At 42.7% G+C, this 24,971-nt stretch overlaps 1 protein-coding gene across 1 annotated transcript in view; it reads left to right on the top strand.

Annotated features, from left to right (window-relative positions):
- PKP2 (plakophilin 2) overlaps window positions 1-24,971 on the top strand; it is a 117,599-nt gene that overhangs the window by 8,341 nt on the left and 84,287 nt on the right. The window contains exons 2-4 of the mRNA XM_017886048.1: window positions 10,935-11,047; window positions 11,420-12,117; window positions 21,586-21,721. Of these exons, the coding sequence (XP_017741537.1) occupies window positions 10,935-11,047; window positions 11,420-12,117; window positions 21,586-21,721 (947 nt within the window). The remainder of the gene's footprint in view (window positions 1-10,934; window positions 11,048-11,419; window positions 12,118-21,585; window positions 21,722-24,971) is intronic.

Below are 24,971 nucleotides of genomic sequence, written 5' to 3' on the forward strand. Positions count from 1 at the left end.
GGGTGCCTATAATCCCAGGTACTTGGGAGACTGAGGTGGGAGGATTGCTTGAACCTAGTGAGCTGAGATCACCTCACTGCACTCCAGCCTGGGCAACAAGAGCGAAACTGTTTCAAAAAAAAAAAAAAAAAAAAAAAAGAATTGCGATAGCAGTTGTAAATCAGTTGGGAAGGGTTAGCCCTGGCAAGTGAGAGGCAGGGGAAATATAATGACTTGAAAGTCATTACAAAGAAAACCTCTAGTAAGTATTTTTTTTTTTTTCTTTGAGACGGAGTCTCGCTCTGCAGCGGCGCAGTCTTGGCTCACTGCAAGCTCCGCCTCCCAGGTTCACGCCATTCTCCTGCCTCAGCCTCCTGAGTAGCTGGGACTGCAGGCGCCCGCCACCGCGCCTGGCTAATTTTTTGTATTTTAGTAGAGACGGGGTTTCACCGTGTTAGCCAGGATGGTCTTGATCTCCTGACCTCGTGATCCGCGCGTCTCGGCCTCCCAAAGTGCTGGGATTACAGGCGTGAGCCACCGCGCCCGGCCTCTAGTAAGTATTTTAAAGCAAAATATAGTTTGTGAGTTCTTTAAATTCACTTTTTTAAAATACTATTGGGAGTATAATGTGATATTGGCCATTGAAGTTATAAAGTCTTACAAGTCTTAAAGTCTTACGAGATAACTCAGCAAATAAATTGGCAGGAATGCCAAAGTAAAGACACAGTTACAGAAATGAACAGTGTATTCATTCATTCATTCATTCATTCATTCATTCATGAGATAGCGTCTGCCTCTGTTGCCCAGGCTGGAGTACATCTTGACTCACTGCAACCTCTGCCCCCTGGGCTCAAGCCATTCGCTCACCTCAGCCTCCTGAGTAGTTGGGACTACAGGTATATGCCACCACACCTGAATAATTTTTGTATTTTTTTGTACAGACGGGGTTTTGCCTTTTTGCCCAGGCTTTTATGGAATTCCTGGACTCAAGTGATCCGCCCACCTTGGCCTCCCAAAGTGCTGGGATTACAGGCATGAGCCACCACGCCTGGCTGAGAAATGAACAGATTTAGATACTTCCAGGATATTTCTATTTAATACTTCACCAGGATGCCAAATTACCAGTTTATAATAACAAATTCTGCAATTACATATTCTAATACCTCAAATAAAATATGACATGAACACCTGTAATATAAAAGGGCCATTTAATGGCTCACACCTAAAGTGCTGGCACTTTGGGAGGCTGAGGCGGGTGGAACTCTTGAGGCCAGGAGTTTGAGACCAGCCTGGCCAACATGGCAAAACCCCATCTCTACTAAAAATACAAAAATTAGTCAGGCGTGGTGACACGCACTTGTAGTCCAGCTACTTGGGAGGCTGAGGCACAAGAATCGCTTGATCCTGAAAGGAAGAGGTTTCAGTGAGCCAAGATCATACCGCTGTACTCCAGCCTGGGTGACAGAGTAAGACTCCATCTCAATAAAAAAAGTGGGAGGGGGACACTTAAAATGTATTTTTGTCATTACCTAGAGCAATTATTTGAGGATTGCCCCCCAAATGTCATAAATTGGTATATCAGAGGATAGTTCTTGAATTGCTCAGGGGGCCTCCTGAAAAATAAGGACTCTAGTGGCCAGTGTATCGTGTGAGTGATAATGGCGATGGATTAGTCAGTTGCACACTGGCACGTGGAATGTGTGGCCCACTCTTGCAGGAGAGCTATTCTCTCCCTGGCATATTGAACTTCGTAAGAACTCATAGCCAGTGCTTTTCAGCATATACCTAATACACCAAGTTGTTTCTCATGGTTGATTATGTGAGCTAACTGGTCACAAAATACAGCACTGTACAACTGTTGGTTAAATTTTCAATAGTATAAAACTTTATTAGACTTTCATCTGCTTTGAAACAACCGTTCACCACAGTGTTCCCATTTTTTTTCCCTTTTGAGACAGAGTCTTGCTTTCTGTCACCCAGCCTGGAGTGCAGTGGTCCAACATCAGCTGACTGCAACTTCTGTCTCCAGGGCTCAAGCAATCCACCCACCTCAACTTCCTAAGTAGCTGGGACTACAGGCCCATGCCACCACGCCCAGCTAATTTTTAAATTTTTACATTTTTTGTAGAGACGAGGTCTCACTATATTGCCCAGGCTGGTCTCAAACTCTTGGACTCAAGTGATCCACCCTCCTCAGCCTCCCCAAGTGCTAGGATTGCTAGCGTGAGCCACCCCGCCCGGCCAACTGTAGTTTTCTAAACCAACAAATTCTACTTATTTTCCAGCCTAAGCAAATGCTTATTTGGGCTGTTGTGGTTTCCATCAATATCTGGTTGTTCTTCTTGGAAAGTAAGAATAGAAGATAAAATACAGTTTTAAAAAATATGTAAGTCCAAGGAAATGAATCAATCCTATGTTTTATGCCAACACAGGCAGACAAAAAACAAAAAAAATTCCTTCACCAACTCAGGAGTACGGGCATACTTATGGTCTTTGATAAGTCTCAGCATATTTTATGCTTTCTTTTAAGCTCCTACTTTTGCTAGTAAATGACTTTAAGGATCCATTCAAATATGAATTGTTATACAAATTCCTCCTAATAAGTGTCAGGATCCCATGTCTTACCTGGAATACCATGTCCTCAACTTTACTGTAATAGGAGAAGTTAAATCTTTTTCTTTTTTTTTTTTTTTTTTTTTTTTTTTGTTGAGACGGAGTCTCGCTGTCGAACCAGGCTGGAGTGCAGTTGCCGGACTCAGCTCACTGCAAGCTCCTACCGGTTTACGCCATTCTCCTGGCTCAGCTCCCGAGTAGCGGATACAGGCGACGCACCATCGCCCGGCTAGTTTTTTGTAATTTTAGTAGAGACAGGGTTTCACCGTGTTAGCCAAGATGCTCGATCTCCTAGACCTCGTGATCCGCCCGTTCGCCTCACCAATCTGGGATTTACAGGCCTTGAGCTCACCGGGCACGACAGGAGAAGTTAAATCTTTTAAGATTTGTGGAGAATGAGAGCTATTGCAAGCCAGAGATTACTGTAGAAAGACCAAATACAGGAAGACGATAAGCTTTTAGACTTTCAGGCTCTCTTTCCTTCTAAAAGACCAACGTGAATCCACACTGTGAGGACAACTGCTTATGGTTGTTAGCCCAATTACCTGCAGCGTTTAAATCAATACTATTAGTGAACACCTGCTGATTTCTGTGCTTACGTTTAACCACACCTGTTTCTGTGGGGCCCTCTATACGCATCTTCAACTCCAGAAATCCTCCTTTTAGAGCTCAGCGTGAACCAAATCACTTTTTTTAAACCACACTCAGTGCTAGAAGATTAAAAGAAAAGATGCTTTTCTGAATGTGAGTGCTCCTCTCTTCTCTCTAATAGAAGCAGGCTGTATAAAGGTCTTGCTTGTTTAGCAATTCTCTGTCATCTGCTTACTGTAAGAGAAACTGCAGTTGGTTTTTTAAAAATATGCCCAGAAACAGGTAATGGAACGGCAATAGAGACTTGTCAATTTGATTTCATAAATATATTAAATCTAACCAATTACATAATAAAATTGTTCACAAAACTGTGATTATGAAAATTAACTTAGTTGTTTTTTTTGAGATGGAGTCTTGCTCTGTTGCCCAGGCTGGAGTGCAGTGGCACAGTCTCACCTCACTGCAACCTCTGCCTCCTGGGTTCAAGCAGTTCTCATGCCTCAGCCCCTAAGTAGCTGGAATTATAGGTGCCTGCTACCACACCTGGCTAATTTTTGTATTTTAGTGATAGGGTTTATATTTTGTGTTTTAGAAGAGACAGGCTTTCCCCATGTTGACCAGACTGGTCTCAAACTCTGACCTCAAGTGATCTGCCCACCTTGGCCTCCCAAAGTGCTGGGATTACAGGCGTGAGCCACTATGCCTGGCCTCAACTGAGTATTTTTAACCCTAACAATAATTCATTATTTCGAGCGGTGTTTGTATTGGTGACCAAACACAAAGCTCTTTTTTCCATAACAGCTGCTTAGGAATCATATCATTCCAATGAACATTCAGATTGGGAAAGGGAGAAAATTACATTGTCCTGTGAAGGCTTCACCTCTGCAATCTTCTGAGGAATTTAGAATCCTACCACCATCCAAACAGACCTCCCTCACCATTACCCCCCAACCCCCACAATTGGTTTGACCTGAATTACTTGTTATTTGAGAAGGGTGGAGTTTAAAGTTACTCTGCAACTACCTACTTCATTTTCCTTAAAATGGGCTCCGTAATATGTGCATGGTGTTTTTAGAAAAAACAATTTAGGTAATGTTGCCTGAGCCCATGTTAATTTGAAATATTTCCTAGTAAAACATCCCCTTCTTTAGGAAACATCGAAAGCACATTATGCACTGTGCAAGTGAAATGAATGGCTGGAAAACACAGTAATGTCATCGAGCTCCTCAGTGGCAGGTCAATCAAAAACCAGAAAAAGTCCAATTCAAGACCAATGGTAAACTTAGCAGAAAAAAAGCTGCTCTACAACACAGTGTAAAGCATGCACACTAGTTTATCCCTCTTATTAGAATAGACTAATTCATGAAAAAATGTGAAAACAAATTTTATGACTCAAATTCTATTTAAAACCTTATCTCATTTTGCATTTTGCTTGAGTAGAGGAGAAAAGTTTTCTTTTCTTACCTATCGCCAGGTTTATGCCTGAGACCCCATAACAAAAGACAGATTAACAAGAGAAAAGCATAACAAATTTGTTTATTATAAGTTTTATGTGACATGGGAGTTTTCAGAAATGAAGACCCAAAGAAACAGGGAAGACTGTATTATTTATTTTTTTTCTTGAGATGGAGTCTCTCTCTGTTGCCCAGGCTGGAGTGCAATGGCGTGATCTTGGCTCACTGCAACTTCTGCCTCCTGGGTTCAAGCAATTCTTCTGCCTCAGCTTCCTGAGTAGTTGGGATTACAGCTGCTTGCCAACATGCCCGGCTAATTTTTGTAATCTTAGTAGAGACGGGGTTTCACCATGCTGGCCAGGCTGGTTTTGAACTCCTGACCTCAGGTGATCCGCCAACCTTGGGCCTCCCAAAGTGCTAGGATTACAGGCGTGAGCCACCTTGCCTGGCAGAAGACTGTATTTTTATACAGTCATGCAGAAGTCTGATGAGACAAAGGTGGGCCTGATCTAATGGTAATAAACTGAGGGAATTTAGCAAGGCTTGTTTGTTCAGATTCTTCCCTTTGTGACATTCCTTTTCTCCAGGGGTAAGAAGGATCCTTCTGGAATGAGTCTTTGACCTAATTCAAAGGAAGGTCAGCTTGATTTTATATGGTCTGCTTCAAGGGAGAAGGGATGAGAGGAAGGCATAAGGGTGCACTTCCTGCCCCTGCTGCTTCCTCAAATGCCAAGTACTGTATTTTGGGATGACATGTCCTGAAACCCATCACTTCACAATTTTGAAAGTGTTTGAGTGTATGCTTTCTCAGGTAAACCTCTCTCAGCAGTCCTGTTAGTAGCTGGAATTATGGGAAACAGGCATCTAACTGATTTGTCCAGACACATACAAAGTGGTAGAATAGGGGTTCCAGGTGAAGTCTATGGATTTCTTCAACGTAGGGAATATGCCTACTTCTTTTTCGAAATAAACACATCCTTTGAAAGAGAATCACACCTCAATTTTCAGTGTAAGAAAATCTGGATTTTCATGTTGGATTTGTTTAAAGCAGGATGCACCTGTGTGTATAGTATGTTTTTGTTTGCTTTCTTGCTTCTATTTTCAGAAAAGGACATAGCTGAGTTATTTTATATGGTCAGCAGTCATCACGATAGCATCTTATTCTCTGATCGAACAGAAAATGACTTAAAGAAATTCATTTCCATCCTTCTGTTTACTTTAAAAAATTTTACTCAGTCCAAAATTTCTTTAAAATCTTAGAACACAGCCGTTAATTCACTTTTAATCCACCATACTGATCTCAAACTCATGACTGTCTAGGCAAATTAATCTGCATTATTTGTTGTTTGAGATTGGCTGTTTATCCAGAAAAACCATTGATTGCGCCAACTTGCAGGCTGAATATCTGGAGTCACATCTTTCATGTGTATTCCACAGGAAGAGTGTCTGTGGTTTAAAAATTCAATCTTATTTTTTTCCCTGTTTCCAACTACCTTGTTATTTGGGGAACCATTAAACCAGTCTCAATTCATTCATCTGAAAACTGAAGAAGCAGCTTTCTTCTAAAAACTTATGTTGGCAAATAAAGAATTAATATTCACAGAGTATTTGGAGTTTCATAAGTGAAGGTTTTAGAGGAAAGAGAAAATGATTTTTTTTTTTTTTTTTTGAGATGGAGTCTCGCTCTGTCACCCAGGCTGGAGTGCAGTGGCGCAACCTTGGCTCACTGCAAGCTCCGCCTCCCGGGTTCCTGCCATTCTCCTGCCTCAGCCTCCTGAGTAGCTGGGACTACTGGTACCCGCCACCACGCCTGGCTAATTTTTTTTGTATTTTTGGTAGAGATGGGGTTTCACCATGTTAGCCGGGATGGTTTCGATCTCCTGACCTCTTGATCCACCCCCCTCAGCCTCCCAAAGTGCTGGGATTATAGGCATGAGCCACCGCACCCTGCCAAGAGAAAATAATCTTTTTGTCCTCATATCAAAACTATAATAATAATCCCTCTAAGGCCTTGATAAATGACAATGTCATAGTAGCCACCACAGCAAAGACCAGGGGAAAGGAGGAACCCAGAGTTCAACCCTGACTATTAAATCTCTTTGCAATTNAGTCTCGCTCTGTCACCCAGGCTGGAGTGCAGTGGCGCAACCTTGGCTCACTGCAAGCTCCGCCTCCCGGGTTCCTGCCATTCTCCTGCCTCAGCCTCCTGAGTAGCTGGGACTACTGGTACCCGCCACCACGCCTGGCTAATTTTTTTTGTATTTTGGTAGAGATGGGGTTTCACCATGTTAGCCGGGATGGTTTCGATCTCCTGACCTCTTGATCCACCCCCCTCAGCCTCCCAAAGTGCTGGGATTATAGGCATGAGCCACCGCACCCTGCCAAGAGAAAATAATCTTTTGTCCTCATATCAAAACTATAATAATAATCCCTCTAAGGCCTTGATAAATGACAATGTCATAGTAGCCACCACAGCAAAGACCAGGGGAAAGGAGGAACCCAGAGTTCAACCCTGACTATTAAATCTCTTTGCAATTTAAAGCAGGTAGTTTAAGTTTCCCTATTTATAAACAGAGATGATAGCTGGCTCCGCATCACAGAATATTATAAAGGAACATAAAATAATTTGAGCTCCTTAAAAGAAAAGTCACATTGAAATGTAAGGAGTTCACGCAAGTTGCTTTAAAAAGCCTTAAAACTCACAGCAACAACGTGAATGTTTAACATCAGTTAAACATTTTAGTTCAATAAGCCTGATTATAAAACACATTGATTAATTAGCTATGTGATAGGATATACTGTTTCACTGGGTCCTGTCCAAAGATTGTTACACATTTAGAAAACCTTTGCAGGAATCTCAGCTTCAAGATGGAAGAAGCATGCTATTAGCTATTCCTGAATATCTCCCTACTCCTGGAATTAGGGCAAGGGTGTATTCCAGGTGATGATGCGCTAGAGGGGCTGATTTACAGAATTTTTCTTGAATTCCTAAAATTGCCTGCTTTCATCACCTGCCATTTTATTATACAGTAACAGGAATTAATGGTTCCAGCTACAGTCCATAAATGACCATTAGTATTTTGCCATTCTAGATTGTCCCTGACTTTCCTAATTCAGTTATCATGTGGTATAAAGATTTGAACATGGATAGCCCTAAACTAATTTTTATAAAGACAGTAAATTGGATTTCTTATGTATCAGCTAACTAATAATGTTCTGCCTGGCCACAGCCTTTGTACAAAGGATTGTTTTATTTGGGGTGGGGGTAGTGTAAGCACTGTCTCCAACCACTCCCCCTACCCCGACCCCTTCCCCTTTCTGCATATTCCCAATGCTGAGGGTACTGTGGCCCCCAGACTCTTCAGGATTAGAGCCTTTTTACGTTCCCTGTACCTGGCCTGCTAACCTCCTTTCCCACACCAGCAGGGCCCTTGCAGACCTACCTCCCTAGTGACCTGGGGAGGAGAGAAGGAGTGCAGAGTAGAGGATAAAGGGTTAGCCTAGGCATGAGCCTCAGCTAACGTAAAATAATAATATGAGGCCGGACATGGTGGCTCACAGAGGCTGAGGCAGGAGAATTCCTTGAACCCAGGAGGCGGAAGTTGCAGTGAGCCGAGATCGTGCCATTGTACTCCAGCCTGGGCAACAAGAGCGAAACTCTGTCTCAAAAAATAATAACAATAATAATAATATGAGTTGTTTTCAACTTATTTATAATAATAAATTGCAGCGTCCTTAAGGATCCAACTCTTAATGTGTCCTTAATTTCTCTCTTAAATTGGCTGTGGGGTCATGGAAAAGATTGCTTTCAAGTAAGGGAGGCTGAGGCAGAAGGATCACTTGAGCTCAGAGGTTGGAGTTCAACCTGGGCAGCATAGTGATACTCCATCTCTAATAAAATTTATGGGAAAAAATTGTTTTTCCTTATTTAAGATCCAAGTTCCAGCCGTTCTTTGCCATAGAGATTAAAAATTAAGTGGCTGCCTGACCTTTTGCCAGCCCTTGTGGAGAAATCAAGCCCCTGGAAACAGGAGATGCCTGGTTTATCTCAACTGCCCTTGTCTCTAGGGTGACAGTTACAAGCCTGTCACTGCCTCCTCACAAGGCTCCTTGAGGCCTGAAAATTGTTTATCAGGCAGATTGTTTGGCTGTAGGAAATAAGGACATGTGTACGAACATAATTTGGGATGGATTTAGACTTTCTGGCTCTCTGACAAAAATAATTCAAATTACCATTCTCCCTCCCCTTGAATGTATCGTCAGTATTTTGAAATTTTGTCTTGATCACAGTTTATTGGAAGTTATGTTGATGTGTTCCCATTGCACTGGAAAGGAGCTGCCTGTGTTGCTGTATTCTCAACATCTTTCATGAGTCTCTAAAGCCTAGAAGAGTTAATTGAGTATATTTTCCCTCCGATTTCTAAAAGATGCTCCATGACAGAAAAAGAAATTTCAGTTAAACGTAAGAAAGTAGATATTACTTGGCTTTTGGAGATTGTTGATTATTTTGATTAGCCTTTTTTTAAGGCAGTAAGAGAAAACTCAAAAGAAAAAAAAAAAGCTGAGAGAAGGATAAAGGAGGCAGAAGAGGGACACAATATACTGCTTTCCACCACTCCGCACTCCTCAGAGGAGTATTTGAAGATGTACGAGACAGGCATCTGTTGAATTCCTGCAGGCTTCACAGAGCTGAGCACAAAAGACTGGCTCCTGTCTATGTTTTCATGAGAGTGGGCTGGCTATTAGACCACCAAACAAAGGAGGGGCCAGGTGATTCCACAAAAGCAGCCATTTGGATGGAGTATAAAGGTTGATTTCCTTTCCTGCCTAACTCTCCTGTTGCCAAATATCTCAACCCCAGTGTTGGCCTTAAGTTGATCCATGTTTCCCTTGATCATGCTGATCTGCCCTGTTGTTTTTTTTTTTTTTTTTTTTTTTTTTTTTTTTTTTTGAGATGGAGTCTTGCTCTGTCGCCCTGGCTGGAATACAGTGGCACTATCTTGGCTCACTGCAACCTCCGCCTCCTGGGTTCTCCTGCCTCAGCCTCCCGAGTAGCTGGGATTACAGGCGCCTGCCACCACACCCAGCTAATTTTTGTATTTTAGGAGAGATGGGTTTCATCATGTTGGCCGGGCTGGTCTTGAACTCCTGACCTCATGATCCACCCGCCTCGGCCTCCCAAAGTGCTGGGATTACAGGTGTGAGCCACCACGTCTGGCCTACCCTGTTGTTTATACAAGCTGTCTTATCTAGTAGAGCTGAGTCACCATTATATTTATTGCCTACACCTGCTTATTACAAGAAGCTTCCGAATTCCTGCCCTGGGAACAGAGTTCTGTGACTTGGGAGACTGAAGTTTATAGTCCAGACCACCTAAACCAGACAATGAGTCCCAAATTTTTCAGCACTGTAACAACCAATCATTTTAGATTTTGTGAATTTCCTCTCCCTTCTTTTCTTTTTTAAATTCAACTTCATTTTGAAAACTTTTTTTTTTTTTGAGACAGAGTTTCGCTGTTGTTGCTCAGGCTGTAGTGCAATGGAGTGATCTCAGCTTCACTGCAACCTCCGCCTCCTGGTTTCAAGCAATTCTGCCTCAGCCTCCTGAGTAGTTGGGATTACAGGTCCCCACCACCACGCCCAGCTAATTTTTTGTATTTTTAGTAGAGATGGGGTTTCACCATGTTGGCCAGGCTGGTCTTGAATGCCTGACCTCGGGTGATCTGCCCGCTTCTGCCTCCCAAAAGTGCTGGGACTACAGGCGTGAACCACCTCACCCAGCCAAAACTTTCTTTTTGAGACAGAGTTTCGCTTTTGTTGCCCAGGCTGGAGTGCAATGGTGGTGTGATCTTGGCTTACTGCATCCTCTGCCTCCTAAGTTCAAACGATTCTTCTTCCTCAGCCTCCCGAGTAGCTGGGATTACAGGTGCCCGCCACTATGCCCAGCTAATTTTTGTATTTTTAGTAGAGATGGATTCACCATGTTGGCCAGGCTGGTCTCGAACTCCTGACCTCAGGTGATCCACCTGCCTCTGCCTCCCAAAGTGCTGGGATAACAGGTGTGAGCCACCACGCCCAGCTGAAAAACTTTTGTAGAGAATGTTTTGATAACCTTTGATCACTTGCCATATCCCAGGGTGGTGTGAAACTAGCATTTAAAAACATTAATGTACATGTAATACTTGTTCTTGGCCTCCATTACTTAAATTTAAGTTTAGTACATCGTTGTTATGCAGTCTGTAAATATTAATTAGCCCACTTACATTCTGAGTTATTTTAATATTTTCTTGATTGCAGGAAATCTTCACCGAACCAGCAGTGTTCCTGAGTATGTCTACAACCTACACCTGGTTGAAAATGATTTTGTTGGAGGCCGTTCCCCTGTTCCTAAAACCTATGACATGCTAAAGGTAGGATATCAAAGAATGTAACCCTAGTAATCAGATTACCATGAAAATTTTTCAAACTTCCTAAGATTATTTTTGAGTGTTTACTTTTCCCAAGTATTATCATTTCCTAAATGAGCTTTAAGAAAATTTATTATTGTGAGGATACCATGGAAAACTAGGGATGTTAAACATTCTTACATCCTAGTGCAAATAAATATGACTCAAGTCAACCAAGTCTTATTTTCAAAAAGCCTTTACCCAGAAAGGGGCAAACTTCTCGTCATCTGATTCAGAGAAACGGATGTGTTGGGTAATAGTCCCAGAGTAATTAGTCCTCAGCAAAGCTGAAATCTGATTTATGCCTCCTTTAAACTTTATTTCTCTCATGTGCAGGCTGGCACAACTGCCACTTATGAAGGTCGCTGGGGAAGAGGAACAGCACAGTACAGCTCCCAGAAGTTGGTGGAAGAAAGGTCCTTGAGGCATCCTCTGAGGAGGCTGGAGATTTCTCCTGACAGCAGCCCGGAGAGGGCTCACTACACGCACAGCGATTACCAGTACAACCAGAGAAGCCAGGCTGGACATACCCTGCGCCATCAAGAAAGCAGGCGGGCCGCCCTCCTAGTGCCACCGAGATACGCTCGTTCCGAGATTGTGGGGGTCAACCGTGCTGGCACCACAAGCAGGCAGCGCCACTTTGACACGTACCACAGACAGTACCAGCATGGTTCTGTTAGCGACACCGTTTTTGACAGCATTCCTGCCAACCCGGCCCTGCTCACGTACCCCAGGCCAGGGACCAGCCGCAGCATGGGCAACCTCTTGGAGAAAGAGAACTACCTGACGGCAGGGCTCACCGTTGGGCAGGTCAGGCCACTGGTGCCCCTGCAGCCCCTCACTCAGAACAGGGCTTCCAGGTCCTCCTGGCACCAGAGCTCCTTCCACAGCACCCGCACGCTGAGGGAAGCTGGGCCCAGTGTCGCCGTGGATTCCAGCGGGAGGAGAGCGCACTTGACCGTTGGCCAGGCGGCGGCAGGGGGAAGTGGGAATCTGCTCACCGAGAGAAGCACTTTCACTGACTCCCAGCTGGGGTAAGTCCCCTCCTGACTGCAGCTCAGTCATTGCCAGCACATTCTGTTCCCACAGCCCTGACAGCATGAGCTGGCACTTCTGGAGCTTGAGAGAAAGGCTTCCAGAGATAAGTGATTAAAATAATGACTTTTCAGGCAGCTGCCTAATTGACAGATCAGCCTATTTACCTCGGGGACAGGGGCCAGGCTACCTGCTCACATGGCAGCTTTGTGCAGAAATGTGACATTTAGTCCATCTGTTCCAGATTAGATGCTGGCTGAAGGGACCCTACCCCTCAGCCATATGAAAATCTGCTCTAAACTCCAAAGTAGGCCAAGAAATGGAGAACTGCACGTGTATTTTCTTCATCATCCCATGAAATAAAAGGAAAAAATGCTTATTCCTAGTGCTAAGTGTGAACCTCAAATGCCATTTTGATAACTGTGACTGTAAAAAGAGCTAAGGAAAGATGGCTAGATGGCTGACTTCTAGATGTCTCTTCTTCCTTTGATACTTGGTACCTTTTACATTTCTAGTGTCAGTGATTTGAAGGGGTGTTCTTTTGCCCATATTAAATTATTAAAATAACTGAATTTTTAAATCATTCCTTTCCCTTCCTATTTACTTTATAGCTTGACTAAATTAGCGTTTGGAACTTAACCCTTATTCAAATTTAATGCCTGAGCACAAATTTTATAAACTGAGCACGTTACTAAGAGAAAGATTGAGAAATGGATGGCTGATTAGATCAGTAACTCCTGCAATAATGATCTAACATGATTAGGATAAAACATTAGATATGTTATTGTCATTTGATTGCTAAAGTTGTCTAATGATAGGTATTACCTCTAAACATCCCTTCAAGTGAAATTGTACAGCATGCTCACTGACCAGATAGGCATCATTGATAAACTACTTCTCAAAATGATGAAGGCTAATCTAATCTTAACACAGGAAATATTTTTTATGATGTAAAATTCACCATGAGATTTGTAACTTTTTTTTTTTTTTTTTTCTCTTGGCAGCCCAGGCTGGAGTGCAGTGGCATGATCTCGGCTCAGGGCAAGCTCCGCCTCCCGGGTTCGCGCCGTTCTCCTGCCTCAGCCTCCTGAGTAGCGGGACTACAGGCGCCCGCCACCACACCCGGCTAATTTTTTGTATTTTTAGTAGAGACGGGGTTTCACCGTGTTAGCCAGGATAGTCCGGAAATACTGACCTCGTGATCCGCCAACCTCGGCCTCCCAGAGTGCTGAGATTACAGGCGTGAGCCACCGTGCCTGGCAAGATTTCTAACATTTCTTATAGTAAGCAAACCTTTGGCAATATGAGCGTACTTACCAAGAGGAAAAATGAGCCAGGAGCAGTGGCCCAGGCCTGTAATCCCAGCACTTTGGGATGCCCAGGCGAGCGAATCACTTGAGCTCAGGAATTCAAGACCAGCCTGGCCAACATGGTGAAACCCCATCTCTACAAACAATACAAATATTAGCTGGGTGTGGTGGTGTGCGCCTGTGGTTCCAACTACTCGAGAGGCTGAGGCGGGAGGATTGCTTGAGCCCAGGAGATGGAGGTTGCAATGAGCCAAGATTGTGCCACTGCACTCTAGCCTGGAAAACACAGTGAGACCTCGTCTCAAAAAAAAAAAAAAAAAGAGAGAGAGAGAGAAAGTGTAGCAGGTCATTGTTTATGGAGGAAAAAGCTGATAAAGGCTTTTAAACAGGTAATTCAAAATTTATGGAATGCCTACCATAGTCTAGGATTTGTGATAGCCACAATTTTAGCAAAATGATTTTGATGGTAAAAAAATTATTATCCGACATCCTCCAACAGCTGGCGTTCTCTTCCTTCATCTCTGTGCCCCTTGCTTCTTGAACCACCCTGTCACTTCCCAGTCTCTCGTCAACCCACTGCAATATGATTTCAGTCCCCTCCATTCCACCTAAACGGTCTCCTGACAAATGTAGCAATAACTGCCTTACCTGCTACATTCTAAGCAGACACTATATTGAGTAATATAAACAGTCCTTATATTACTCAACCTGCGGGTGGTGTTTGAGACACCATGAAATTCTCTCATCCCTTGGTTTTCAGGGCACTAGCTTCCCCTGGTTTTCCACTCAGCTCTCCAGCCATTCTTTGTTAGTCTTCTCTGCATGCTCCCTTTCTGTCTGCCCAAAGGAGGCATCTTCAGTAACCCTTCTATTCCAAGTCTTGATGCTCTTCCAGAGAGGCCCTGTGTACCTCACTTTTATCCTTATAGTTCTCAAAGTTTTGTCTGCAATTCCATCCTCGATGCCGAATTCTGTACCTATATGAAAATGTAACAATCTCCTACATACTTCAAACTCAGCATGTCCTAAACTAAACTCATCATCTCCCTGTCCTCAACTTCCACCCGTCTCCTCCTGCTGTAGTCTACTATTTTCAAACCTGGAAGTCATTCCTATCTTCTCCCTCTCTAGTCACCTATCACCAAGCCATATTTTTCCTTCTATAATGGGTCTTGAATTTTATCCTTCTTTCCATTTCCATTACACAGGCCTCTCTGCCTCTGGTCTTGCTCAGTCAGAACCGTTCTCTAGGACTGTCAGAATTACCTTTCCACGTCTGACTGTTTCTCTCCCCAGTTTATAACCCTTCCATAATTCCACTAAGTGTTCATGCTTTTAGGCATGACATACGGGGCCCGTTGTGTTTTCAGCTCTGCTCATCACTTCAGCCTCTTCTCCTTCTACTCTTCTCTGCCGTTCGCCACCACCATCCCCAAACATACCCACATAACCAATACCCAAACCACCTGGAACCTCTTTACTTTCCTTAATGCAAGATATTCATCCGTATTCATTCTCTCTCTCTTTCCTTCTTTACCCCCACTCCAGACCTTTACATATGCAGCTCTATTTTTGTCTGACTACTTATAATTCTGGATTTAGCTCAGATACCGCCTTTTTTCTGACCACTTCCTTCCCAGTCTAGCTTAGGTGCCCCAGATGGGAGCCTTGAGCCTTGTGTGAGTGTCTCTATCAGAATATTATATTGTGGCTACTCATTTGCTTATCTGTTCTCCCTCTGGACTTTGAGCTTTTTGTGAGTGCTCAATCATCTTTATATTCTCAGCACCCTAAAATGGAAGTAGGTCTATAGTAGGCACTGTATAAATATATGATGAGGCCAGATACAGTGGCTCACACCTATAATCCTAGCACTTTGGGAGGCCCAGGCTGGAGGATCGCTTGAGCCCAGGAGTTTCAGGCCAGCTTGGATAACATAGGGAGACGCCATTTCTCTTACAAACAAACAACTTAGCCTGGCATGATAGTTCCCAACTGTGGTCCCAGCTACTCCGGAGGCCAAAGTGGGAGGATTGTTTGAACCAGGGAGGTTGAGGCTACAGTGAGCTGTGATTGTGCCACCGTACTCCAGCCTGGACAACAGAGTGAGATCTTATTTCAATAAATAAATAAGTATATAGTGAAAGAGTGAAGGAATAACAGAAAGGAGAAATGAAATATAAGCTTTACTTTTTGCCATCTAGGTTCTTTTGTTGCTCAAATTCTACAAGTATTAGTCATACTATTTTTGGATTATTGTTTTAATAGACAGGGCAAATTGTATTAGAATATTTAATCATATTTCAAAGAATAGAAGGAACACTTGGGGTCAAGAAATTTAAAATAATGAGTAAGAAATCTGTTCCTGAGATTTCCCCAAATTCTAGAGAGTAGAAATCATAGAAATCAACTTTTTTCTCTGATTTTGAAAGGAAAATTTAGCTGTCTGTGAAAAGGAGAGGGAACCAGAAATATTTTGTGTAATGAGGAAGATAGATGCCCAACGTGGTGCCTGTGCCTACCTGACCTCCCCTTTTCCTCTGCTGGGCTCCACTCCTCATTTCAGTTCCCCAGGCTGCTCCCTGGGACACCTTCCCTGAGACCACACACTGTGTTCTCCTTGGTCCTGCATTGTCAAAACTCTGTCCAGCCTGTATTTTGAAGATTTAAGTTTTTATGCCTAGTGAAACTCCCACATGTAAAGGAATATTCTTTCATATATGTTGAATATTAACTGGATAAAACCATAAACCTGCATAATGACCTAAGTTATTAAACAATGGACCTGGCTTTCCAAAAGAAGAATGGGTGGTTAAACGGTTACTAATGCAGCTAAAAACTGAGACTTGGGAGTATAAGAGAGACAAACTGATGAAACCCATGTTCTAAATCAAACTGATGAAAAAGGTTTAAAGAATCACCACAAAAAAAAATCCAGATGAATTTTTCTAAAACCATGATTTATGACCTGTTGGAGACTGATGGTTCTGCAAATGAGTATTAGGGTCTTCATAGGTCCTTCCCAGTAAACATCACAGAAGATGAAAATGGGCCGGGCGCGGTGGCTGAAGCCTGTAATCCCAGCACTTTGGGAGGCCAAGACGGGCGGATCACAAGGTCAGGAGTTCAAGACCATCCTGGCTAACACGGTGAAACCCCGTCTCTACTAAAAAATACAAACAAACAAACAAAAAACACTAGCCGGGCGAGGTGGTGGGCACCTGTAGTCCCAGCTACTCGGGAGGCTGAGGCAGGAGAATGGCCTGAACCCGGGAGGCGGAGCTTGCAGTGAGCTGAGATCCGGCCACTGCACTCCAGCCTGGGAGACAGAGTGAGACTCCGTCTCAAAAAAAGAAAAAAAAAAAAGAAAAAAAAAGATGAAAATGGACCAGGCATGGTGGCTCACACCTGTAATCCCAGCACTTTACGAGGCCAAGGTGGGCGGATCACTTGAGGTCAGGAGTTCGAGACCAGCCTGACCCACATGGTGAAATCCCGTCTCTACTAAAAATACAAAAATTAGCCAGGCATGGTGGTAGATGCCTGTTATCCCAGCTACTTGGGAGGCTGAGGCAGGAGAATTGCTTGAACCCAGGAGGCAGAGGTTGCAATGAGCTGGTATCATGTCATTGCATTCCAGCATGGGTGAAAGAACAAGACTTAGTCTCCAAAAAAAATAATTAAATAAATAAAATTAAAGATGAAAATTGAGTGGGATGTATGATGGTCTAGGAGAAGAGCAGTGAAAAATAGGATATGTCATCAAGTGCTAGGTTGTGTGATACATATTAGTGTCTACAGAAATTTAAAGAACACAAGAGCAGGGCTGGGCATGGTGGCTCACAACTGTAATCCCAGCACTTTGGAAGGCTGAGGCTGGCAGATTGCTTGAGCCCAGGAATTTGAGACCAGCCTGGGGAACATGGCAAAACCCCATTTCTACAAAGTGCAAGAATTAGCTGGTCATGGTGGTGCATGCCTGTAGTCCCAGCTACTCAGGAGGCTGAAGCAACAGAATCACTTGAGCCTGGGAGGTCTAGGCTGCAGTCAGCCGTGATCGTGACACTGCACTCCACCCTGGGCAACAGAGTGAGACCCTGTCTCAAAGCAAAACAGACAAACAAACAAAACCCACAAGAGCATTGTACTTTGGGATTAGTTGAGGGAGACTAAGCAGAGAGGATGGATCTTCTCTAGGACTGACAGTCAAATTTGTGACCAAGAGCACTGCAGAGCAGAAAACAGAGCATATTGACTTCCCTCCACATCATAATTACTACCTGCTTTAGTTCTTTGATTTTTCATCTCCTTCAACTATACCTTTTTTTTCCATTTCCATTTTTAACAGCCCAGTTCAAGCCTTTTTTGCCTCTGCTGAACCTTTTATAGTGTCCTCAACACTGTCTCTTTCTTTCGAGGAACACATATCCATTCCAGAGTCATCTTTCCAAAGCATTGCTTTCATCATACTTTAAAATATTTGTGGGGATTTGCATTTACTGAGCGTCTGACAACACTTGTAGGAGCTATCCATTCATTATTTTATGTTTGCTTTGCCTTCAGAGGTGTAGCCATATTCTAACATCACGGGAACCAGCCCGTGCAGGGCTGTGTTGTTAGTTGGCAGGAATGCTGGCTACTGGGGGATTACACACACACAAGTTACAGTGTTGTCTTGCTTTGTTTTTTTTGTTTGTTTGTTTGTTTGTTTTTTTTGACAGTTTCACTCTTGTTGCCCGGGCTGGAGTGCAATGGTACGATCTCGGCTCACTGCAACCTCCACCTCCCCGGTTCAAGCAATTCTGCCTCAGCCTCCCGAGTATGCTGGGATTACAGGTGCTTGCCACCATGCCCGGCTAATGTTTTATATTTTTAGTAGAGACGGGGTTTCACCACATTGGCCAGGTTGATCTTAAACTCCTGAGCTCAAGTACTCCACCTACCTCGGGCTCCCAAAGTGCTGGGATTACAGGTATGAGCTACCGCTCCCTGGCCAAGTTACTGGGGTTTTTTTTTCCCCCTGTAATGTCTCATATTCCGACCAGTGGTATTTTACACTGCTTTCTCTTACATTTTTAAATTTATACTGATACCATTTTAAAAATTGTTGAAATGACTCACTTCTAGAGAATATGGTCAGGGGTCAGTGAGGCTGGGGAACAGCTTTCTCTTCCTGATCCTCCAGCCCAGGCCCATTGCCATCTCTTCAAGCCACATTTCTTGAAGCCGGCTTCAAGAAATGTTTCATTAAGTGAGTGCGGAGAGAGAGAAGGAGGGAGGAAGAGAGAGAAAAGGGGCTGGAACGGGAGAATGCTGTAGGAGAATAGAGGAGGAAAGAATAGCTCTAGCCGGGATAAGGGCACAGAAAAGATTTCACAGAAATGAAGATATTTGAGCTGAGGCAGGAGGATTACTTAAGACCAAGAGTTAGAGGCCAGCCTGAGCAATAAAGTGAGGCCACATCTCTACAAAAATTTAAAAATTTGGCTAGGCGCAGTGGCCCATGCCTGTAATCCCAGCACTTTGGGAGGCTGAGGTGGGTGGATCACGAGGTCGGGAGTTCGAGACCAGCCTGGCCAACATGGTGAAACCCCATCTCTACTAAAAATACAAAAATTAGCTGGGCGTGGTGGTGGGCGCTTATAATCCCAGCTACTCAGGAGGCTGAGGGAGGAGAATTGCTTGAACCTGGGAGGCAGAGGTTGCAGTGAGCCGAGATCGTGCCACTGCACTCCAACCTGGGTGACAGAGCAAGACTCCGTCTCCAAAAAAAAAAACTATTTAAAAAATTAGCCAGGTGTGGTGGCATGCAACTGTAGTCCCCGCTACTCAGAAGGCTGAAGTGGGAGAATCATTTGAGTCCAGGAGGTTGAGGTTATGGTGAGCTATGATCACATCACTGCACTCTCACCTGAGTAATAGAACAGGACTGTGTTTTTCTAAAAAAAAGAAGAACAAGAAGAAATGAAGATATTTGAATTGAGTCTTGAAGAATGGGTAAGAATTAGGTAGTATGATAAGCTTGCTGGAAAAGTTAAAGAAGGTGGCTTGTGAAGAAGGTGGCAGTGTTTAGAGAAGGATTAAAAGCCCGGTGTGATTGGAGGGGTGTAGTAGATCCAAGGAGGGGAAGGAAAAGAGGTTGAGGATGACAGGAAATGGAGTCAAACTTGGGCCAGAATGTATGCCATGTTATGGAGTTGGACTTGATAGACAGTCAGACAGAAAGTTGACCCCCTGACAGCTGTAGTAAACCTTGCTGAGGAAGTCTTCACTTCTTTTAGGAATTTTTTTAGTGGTAAAGTGAAATCGCATTGGATTTCCTAAGTGTGAACACAGAGCTTCTAGGTGAATCATGTTCAGGAAAATAAAGGATTAGAGTAATGGAATTATTTGTGGGTGTTAGAGATGGGAAATTCAAACTTCCCTGAGTCACGTATGGCTTATGAGATGGATTAATGGCTCAATCTTTTTTTTTTGTTTTAAAGCTGCATAACAGAAGGCTACTCTTATGAATGATTTTTCATCAGTTAATACACCCGTGATGGCTGGTAAAGACTTTGCCACTGAGCTTGAGACTAGACTTACAGAGTTTTGACTTCTCTGTAAAGGCCTCAGAGTCCATGAATGTAAAATATTTCCCTCTCCTTTAAAAGGTGTGTGTATATTAGATAAAACATTAGATAAAAGTGACTCAAATTCTAGTTTTAATGGTAATAGCCTGCATTTTTTTTAACCAATTATAATTGACTCGTGTGAGGCACATTAAAAATATGAGATCATTATATAATTCTCAGTATAGATGCCAGAAATTTTCTGCTTCACTTTTAATACCCTTTATACTTATGAGGTAACCCTTCTGTGTTTGAACATGTGTTTCAGAAGCAGGGGGTATTAGTTTTTAGTCATGAGGCACATTACTCCTTAACGCCCCCCTGTACCACAGCCACCCACACACAGGCACACCCTTCACAATGCTGCACACACTCACACCTATACACATGTGCATGTATTCATGGGTTAGCCTAATAGAAAAGAGTATTTACTCACCGTACTTGCTAGTAGATATTGGAAAACTCCTTCTCAGGATGTCTCCAGTGTCTTTATTACCTGGAATGAATCAGGTATAACCCTCTTTGAAGCCAAAGAACAGCCCTATATTACCTTTAAAGCGTGTCTTTAGTCATTGTTTGTTTGTTTGTTTGTTTGTTTTTGAAACAGAGTTTCGCTCTATTGCTCAGGCTGGAGCGCCGTGCAGTGGCATCACCGAGGCTCAATGCAGCCTTGACCCCCCAGGCTCGAGCGATCCTCCCACCTCAGCCTTCCGAGTAGCTGGGTCTATAGGTACATGCCACCACACCCAGCTGATTTTGGTTTTTTTGTTTGTTTTTTGTAGAGATAGGGTCTCACTATGTTGCCAGGACTGGTCTTGAACTCCTAGACTCAAGCATTCCTCCTGCCTCAGCCTCCCAAAGTGCGGGGATTACAGATGTGAGCCACCGTGCCCAGCCTAGAAATAATGTTTAATTTCTGTAAACAGATTTCTTTTGAATTATTTTAAAAGTCTTACTGTGCCTTTAAAGTTGCTTTTAAAGATGTAAGAATCATAGGATACATATTTATCTTTTTTCCTTTTTTTTTTTTTTTGAGATGGAGTCTCATTCTTTTGCTTAGGCTGGAGTGAATTGGCACTATCTCTGCTCACTGAAATGTCCACCTCTGGTTCAAGTGATTCTCCTGCCTCAGCCTCCTGAGATTACGGTTGTATACCACCACACCCAGCTAATTTTTTGTATTTTTAGTAGAGATGGGGTTTCAGCATATTGGCCAGGCTGGTCTTGAACTCCTGACCTCAAATGATCCACCCACCTCGGCGTCATATTTCTTTTTAAAAGTTCAGCTTCTTTCTTTGGTATATGGTATAATTCAATCAAATGACATCATCCAATGTCTCCCATCTGATCAGAGCTGGAGAATTTCTAGCCAGTAGTCCCTCTGCCTTCCAATCTTGGGTGCTGATTTTTCTTTTGGCTGAAGAAAAGCCAAGGTTCAGATGTTCTAGTGCTTCCCAGTATTAGCTGAGTCATCTCTGGAGGACCAGGTTGCTAGGCAGGAGGTGGGAGGTTTGGAATCTGGCTGAATCTGTGCCTGTTTGTCTAGGAATGCAGACATGGAGATGACTCTGGAGCGAGCAGTGAGTATGCTCGATGCAGACCACATACCACTGTCCAGGATTTCTGCTGCAGCCACTTTCATACAGCATGAGTGCTTCCAGAAATCTGAAGCTCGGAAGAGGGTGAGTGTCATCTTCAGTCCATTGCAAAGCGCAACACACTTTCACTTCTATTATGACGACCTTGCACACTGAAACCAGTACTTTATTTAAATTTTTAAAAATCGGGACTGGGCGCAGTGGCTTACGCCTATAATCCCAGCACTTTGGGAGGCCGAGGCAGGTGGATCACGAGGTCAGGAGTTTCAGACCAACCTGGCCAACATGGTGAAACCCCCATCTCTACTGAAAATACAAAAATTAGCTGGATGTGGTGGCAGGTGCCTGTAATCAGCTACTCTGGAGGCTGAGGCAGGAGAATAGTTTGAACCCAGGAAGCGGAGGCTGCAGTGAGCCAAGATTGCACTATGGCACTCCAACCTGGATGACAGAGTGAGACTCATCTTAAAAAAGAAAAAATAAACAAAAATTTCACTGAGGTCTTTTACTTTAAAAGGAAACAGCCACTCATTACCAAAAATATTTCCTGCTATTCCGAAATGCAGAAAGTAAGTCCCTACACAAACTTCCACTTTGTTTTCTTGTCTCCCCAACATCTCCATTTAGAACCATCCCCAAAGGCGAGTGTTTTGCAACTTTTTTTCATTCAATGATTCCATTAACATTTGCAACAAAGTTGTTCAATGAATTGCTTTGTGCATATGTCGTTTGACTCTTTGTTCCTGTAGGACAGATCCTCAGAGATGGAATCAATAGGTTATTTTATATTTGTTTAAAAAAGTGATATAAAAAATAAAAAAAAAGAAAAGAAATAAAAGTGATATATTCATGAGGGAGAAGGAATCACAGCTCAAAAAGGTGTTCGGTGAAAAGTCTCTTCTACTCTAAACTCCAGCGTATATATTCTCTCTGTTCTCTTTCAGTCTTTTTTACACACAAACACATATATCAATTTTTTTTGTCTTTCCAGAGATATTTTATACACATAGAAACAATTGTTGAAACAGTAGATTGAGTATCCTTTTTAAAACATGAAATAATAAATGATAACTTACTACTTACAGTACTTTATTTTTCCACACTATATCTTGGAAATCTTCAATATATATTAATCTTACCTCATTCTTTCAAGATGCTGCATAGATTTCTGTTGTTAAATGTATCAGTTTTGTTGATTCATTTTTTAACAACCTTATTGAGGTACAATCTGACATAGTTTTGACATGTTTTGACACTATAAAACCATCATCACAATCAAGATAACAAACACATCCATTACTTCCAGTGTTTTCTTGTGCCCCTCTGTAATCCATATATCCCACCTGCCCCTAACCTACTAACAGCCTCCCAAAACAACCAATGAATGATCTGCTTTCTATTTTTTGAAACAGGATCTGACTTTGTCACTTAGGCTGGAGAGCAGTGGTGCGATCACAGCTCACTGAAGCCTCAACTTTCTGGGCTCAAGCAATCCTCCTACCCCAGTCTCCTGAGTAGCTAGCACTGTAGGTGCACACAACCACACCCAGCTAATTTTTGTATTTTTTGTAGAGGTGGGGGTCCCACTGTGTTGCCCCCAGGATGATCTGGAACACCTGGGCTCAAGCAATTCTCCTTCCTTGACCTCCCAAAGTTCTGGGGTTACAGGCATGAGCCACCATGCCCAGTCGTGATCTGGTTTCTGTCACTATAGATTAGATTGAATTTTCTAGAATTTTATATAAATGGAATCATATAGAATATAAGCTTTTTTTGGTTTGAATTCTTTTACTCAGAGTAAGTCTTTTGAGATTCACCCATGTCGTGTGTGTCAGAAGTTTTGGCTGTTACAAATAAAGCTACCGTGAACATTTGTGTACAAGACTTCATGTAGACATATGATTTCATTTCTCTTGAGTAAATACGTAGGCGTAAATGCCTGGATGGTATGATAGGTTTATGTTTGACTTTTTAAGAAACTGTGAAACCATTTTACAAAGTAGCTGTGCCATTTCACATTCCCACTTGCAGTTTATGAGAGTTCCAGTTCCTCCTTATCTTAACGTTTGATATAGTGAGCCTTAATGTTAGTCCGTAAGTTTGTAGAGGTGTTTTATTATGGTTTTAATTTGCATTTCCCTAATGACAAAGGGGTTGAACTTTTTTTTTTTTTTTTTTTTTTTGAGATAGGATCTGCCTCTGTTGCCCAGGCTGGAGTGCAGTGGCACAATCTAGGCTCACTGCAACCTCCACCTCTCGGGCTCAAGTGATCTTTCCCACCTCAGCCTGCCAAGTAGCTGGGCCTACCGGTACACTACCACACCTTGCTGATTTTTGTATTTTTTGTAGAAACGGGGTTTCACTATGCTGCCCAAGTTGGTCTCCAACTCCCGAGTTCAAAGGAGCCGGCTACCTTGGCCTCCCAAAGTGATGGGATTACAGGCAGGAGCCACCACACCTAGCCAGAACATCTCTTTATGTGCTTATTTGCCACTTATATGTCTTCTTTTGTGAAATGTGTATTCAATTCTTTTGCCCATTTTTTTGTGTTTTGTTTTCTTATTACTGAATTTTGAAAGTTTGTGAATATTTTCTATACACAAGACCTTTTCCAGATATATAATATGGAAATATTTTCTCCCAGTTGCGCTTTGTTTTTTCATTCTCCTAATAGTTTTTCATTTTAATGAGATTTAATTTATTATGTTTTTTCCCTTTATGATTTGTGCTTTTCCTGTGTATCCAAGAAATCGTTCCCTATTCAAAGGTTAGAAGATAATCTATATTTTATTCTAGAAATTTTGTAAATGTTATATTTTGTAGTTGTTCTATGGTCCATTTGTGGTTAATTTTTTATATATTGTAAGATGTGGACTGAAATTCCTTTTTTTGATATATGTAAATTTAATTGTTCAGGTGTCATTTCTTGCAAAGACTTTTATTTCACTACTGAATTGTTTTTGTATCTTTGCTGAAAAGGAATTGATCAAACGTGTGAGTCTATTTCTGGACTGTATATTCTGTTCTATTGATCTGTTTGTCTTTTTTTTTTTTTTTTTTTTTTTTTTTTTTTGAGACAGAGTCACTCTGTTTCCCAGACTGGAATGCAGTGGTGCAATCTTGGCTCACTGCAGCCTCTGCCTCCCAGGTTCAAGCCATTCTCCTGCCTCTGCCTCCCAGGTAGCTGGGATTATAGGCATGTGTCACCACGCATGGCTAATTTTTGTATTTTTTTAGTAGAGTCGAGGTTTCATCATGTTGGCCAGGCTGGTCTTGAACTTCTTGCCTCAAGTGATCTGTCTCCCTCAGCCTCCCAAAGTGCTGGAATTTACAG

Source organism: Rhinopithecus bieti, unplaced genomic scaffold, assembly GCF_001698545.2.
Source record: "Rhinopithecus bieti isolate Rb0 unplaced genomic scaffold, ASM169854v2 scaffold_72, whole genome shotgun sequence".
Taxonomy (NCBI): Eukaryota; Metazoa; Chordata; class Mammalia; order Primates; family Cercopithecidae; genus Rhinopithecus; species Rhinopithecus bieti.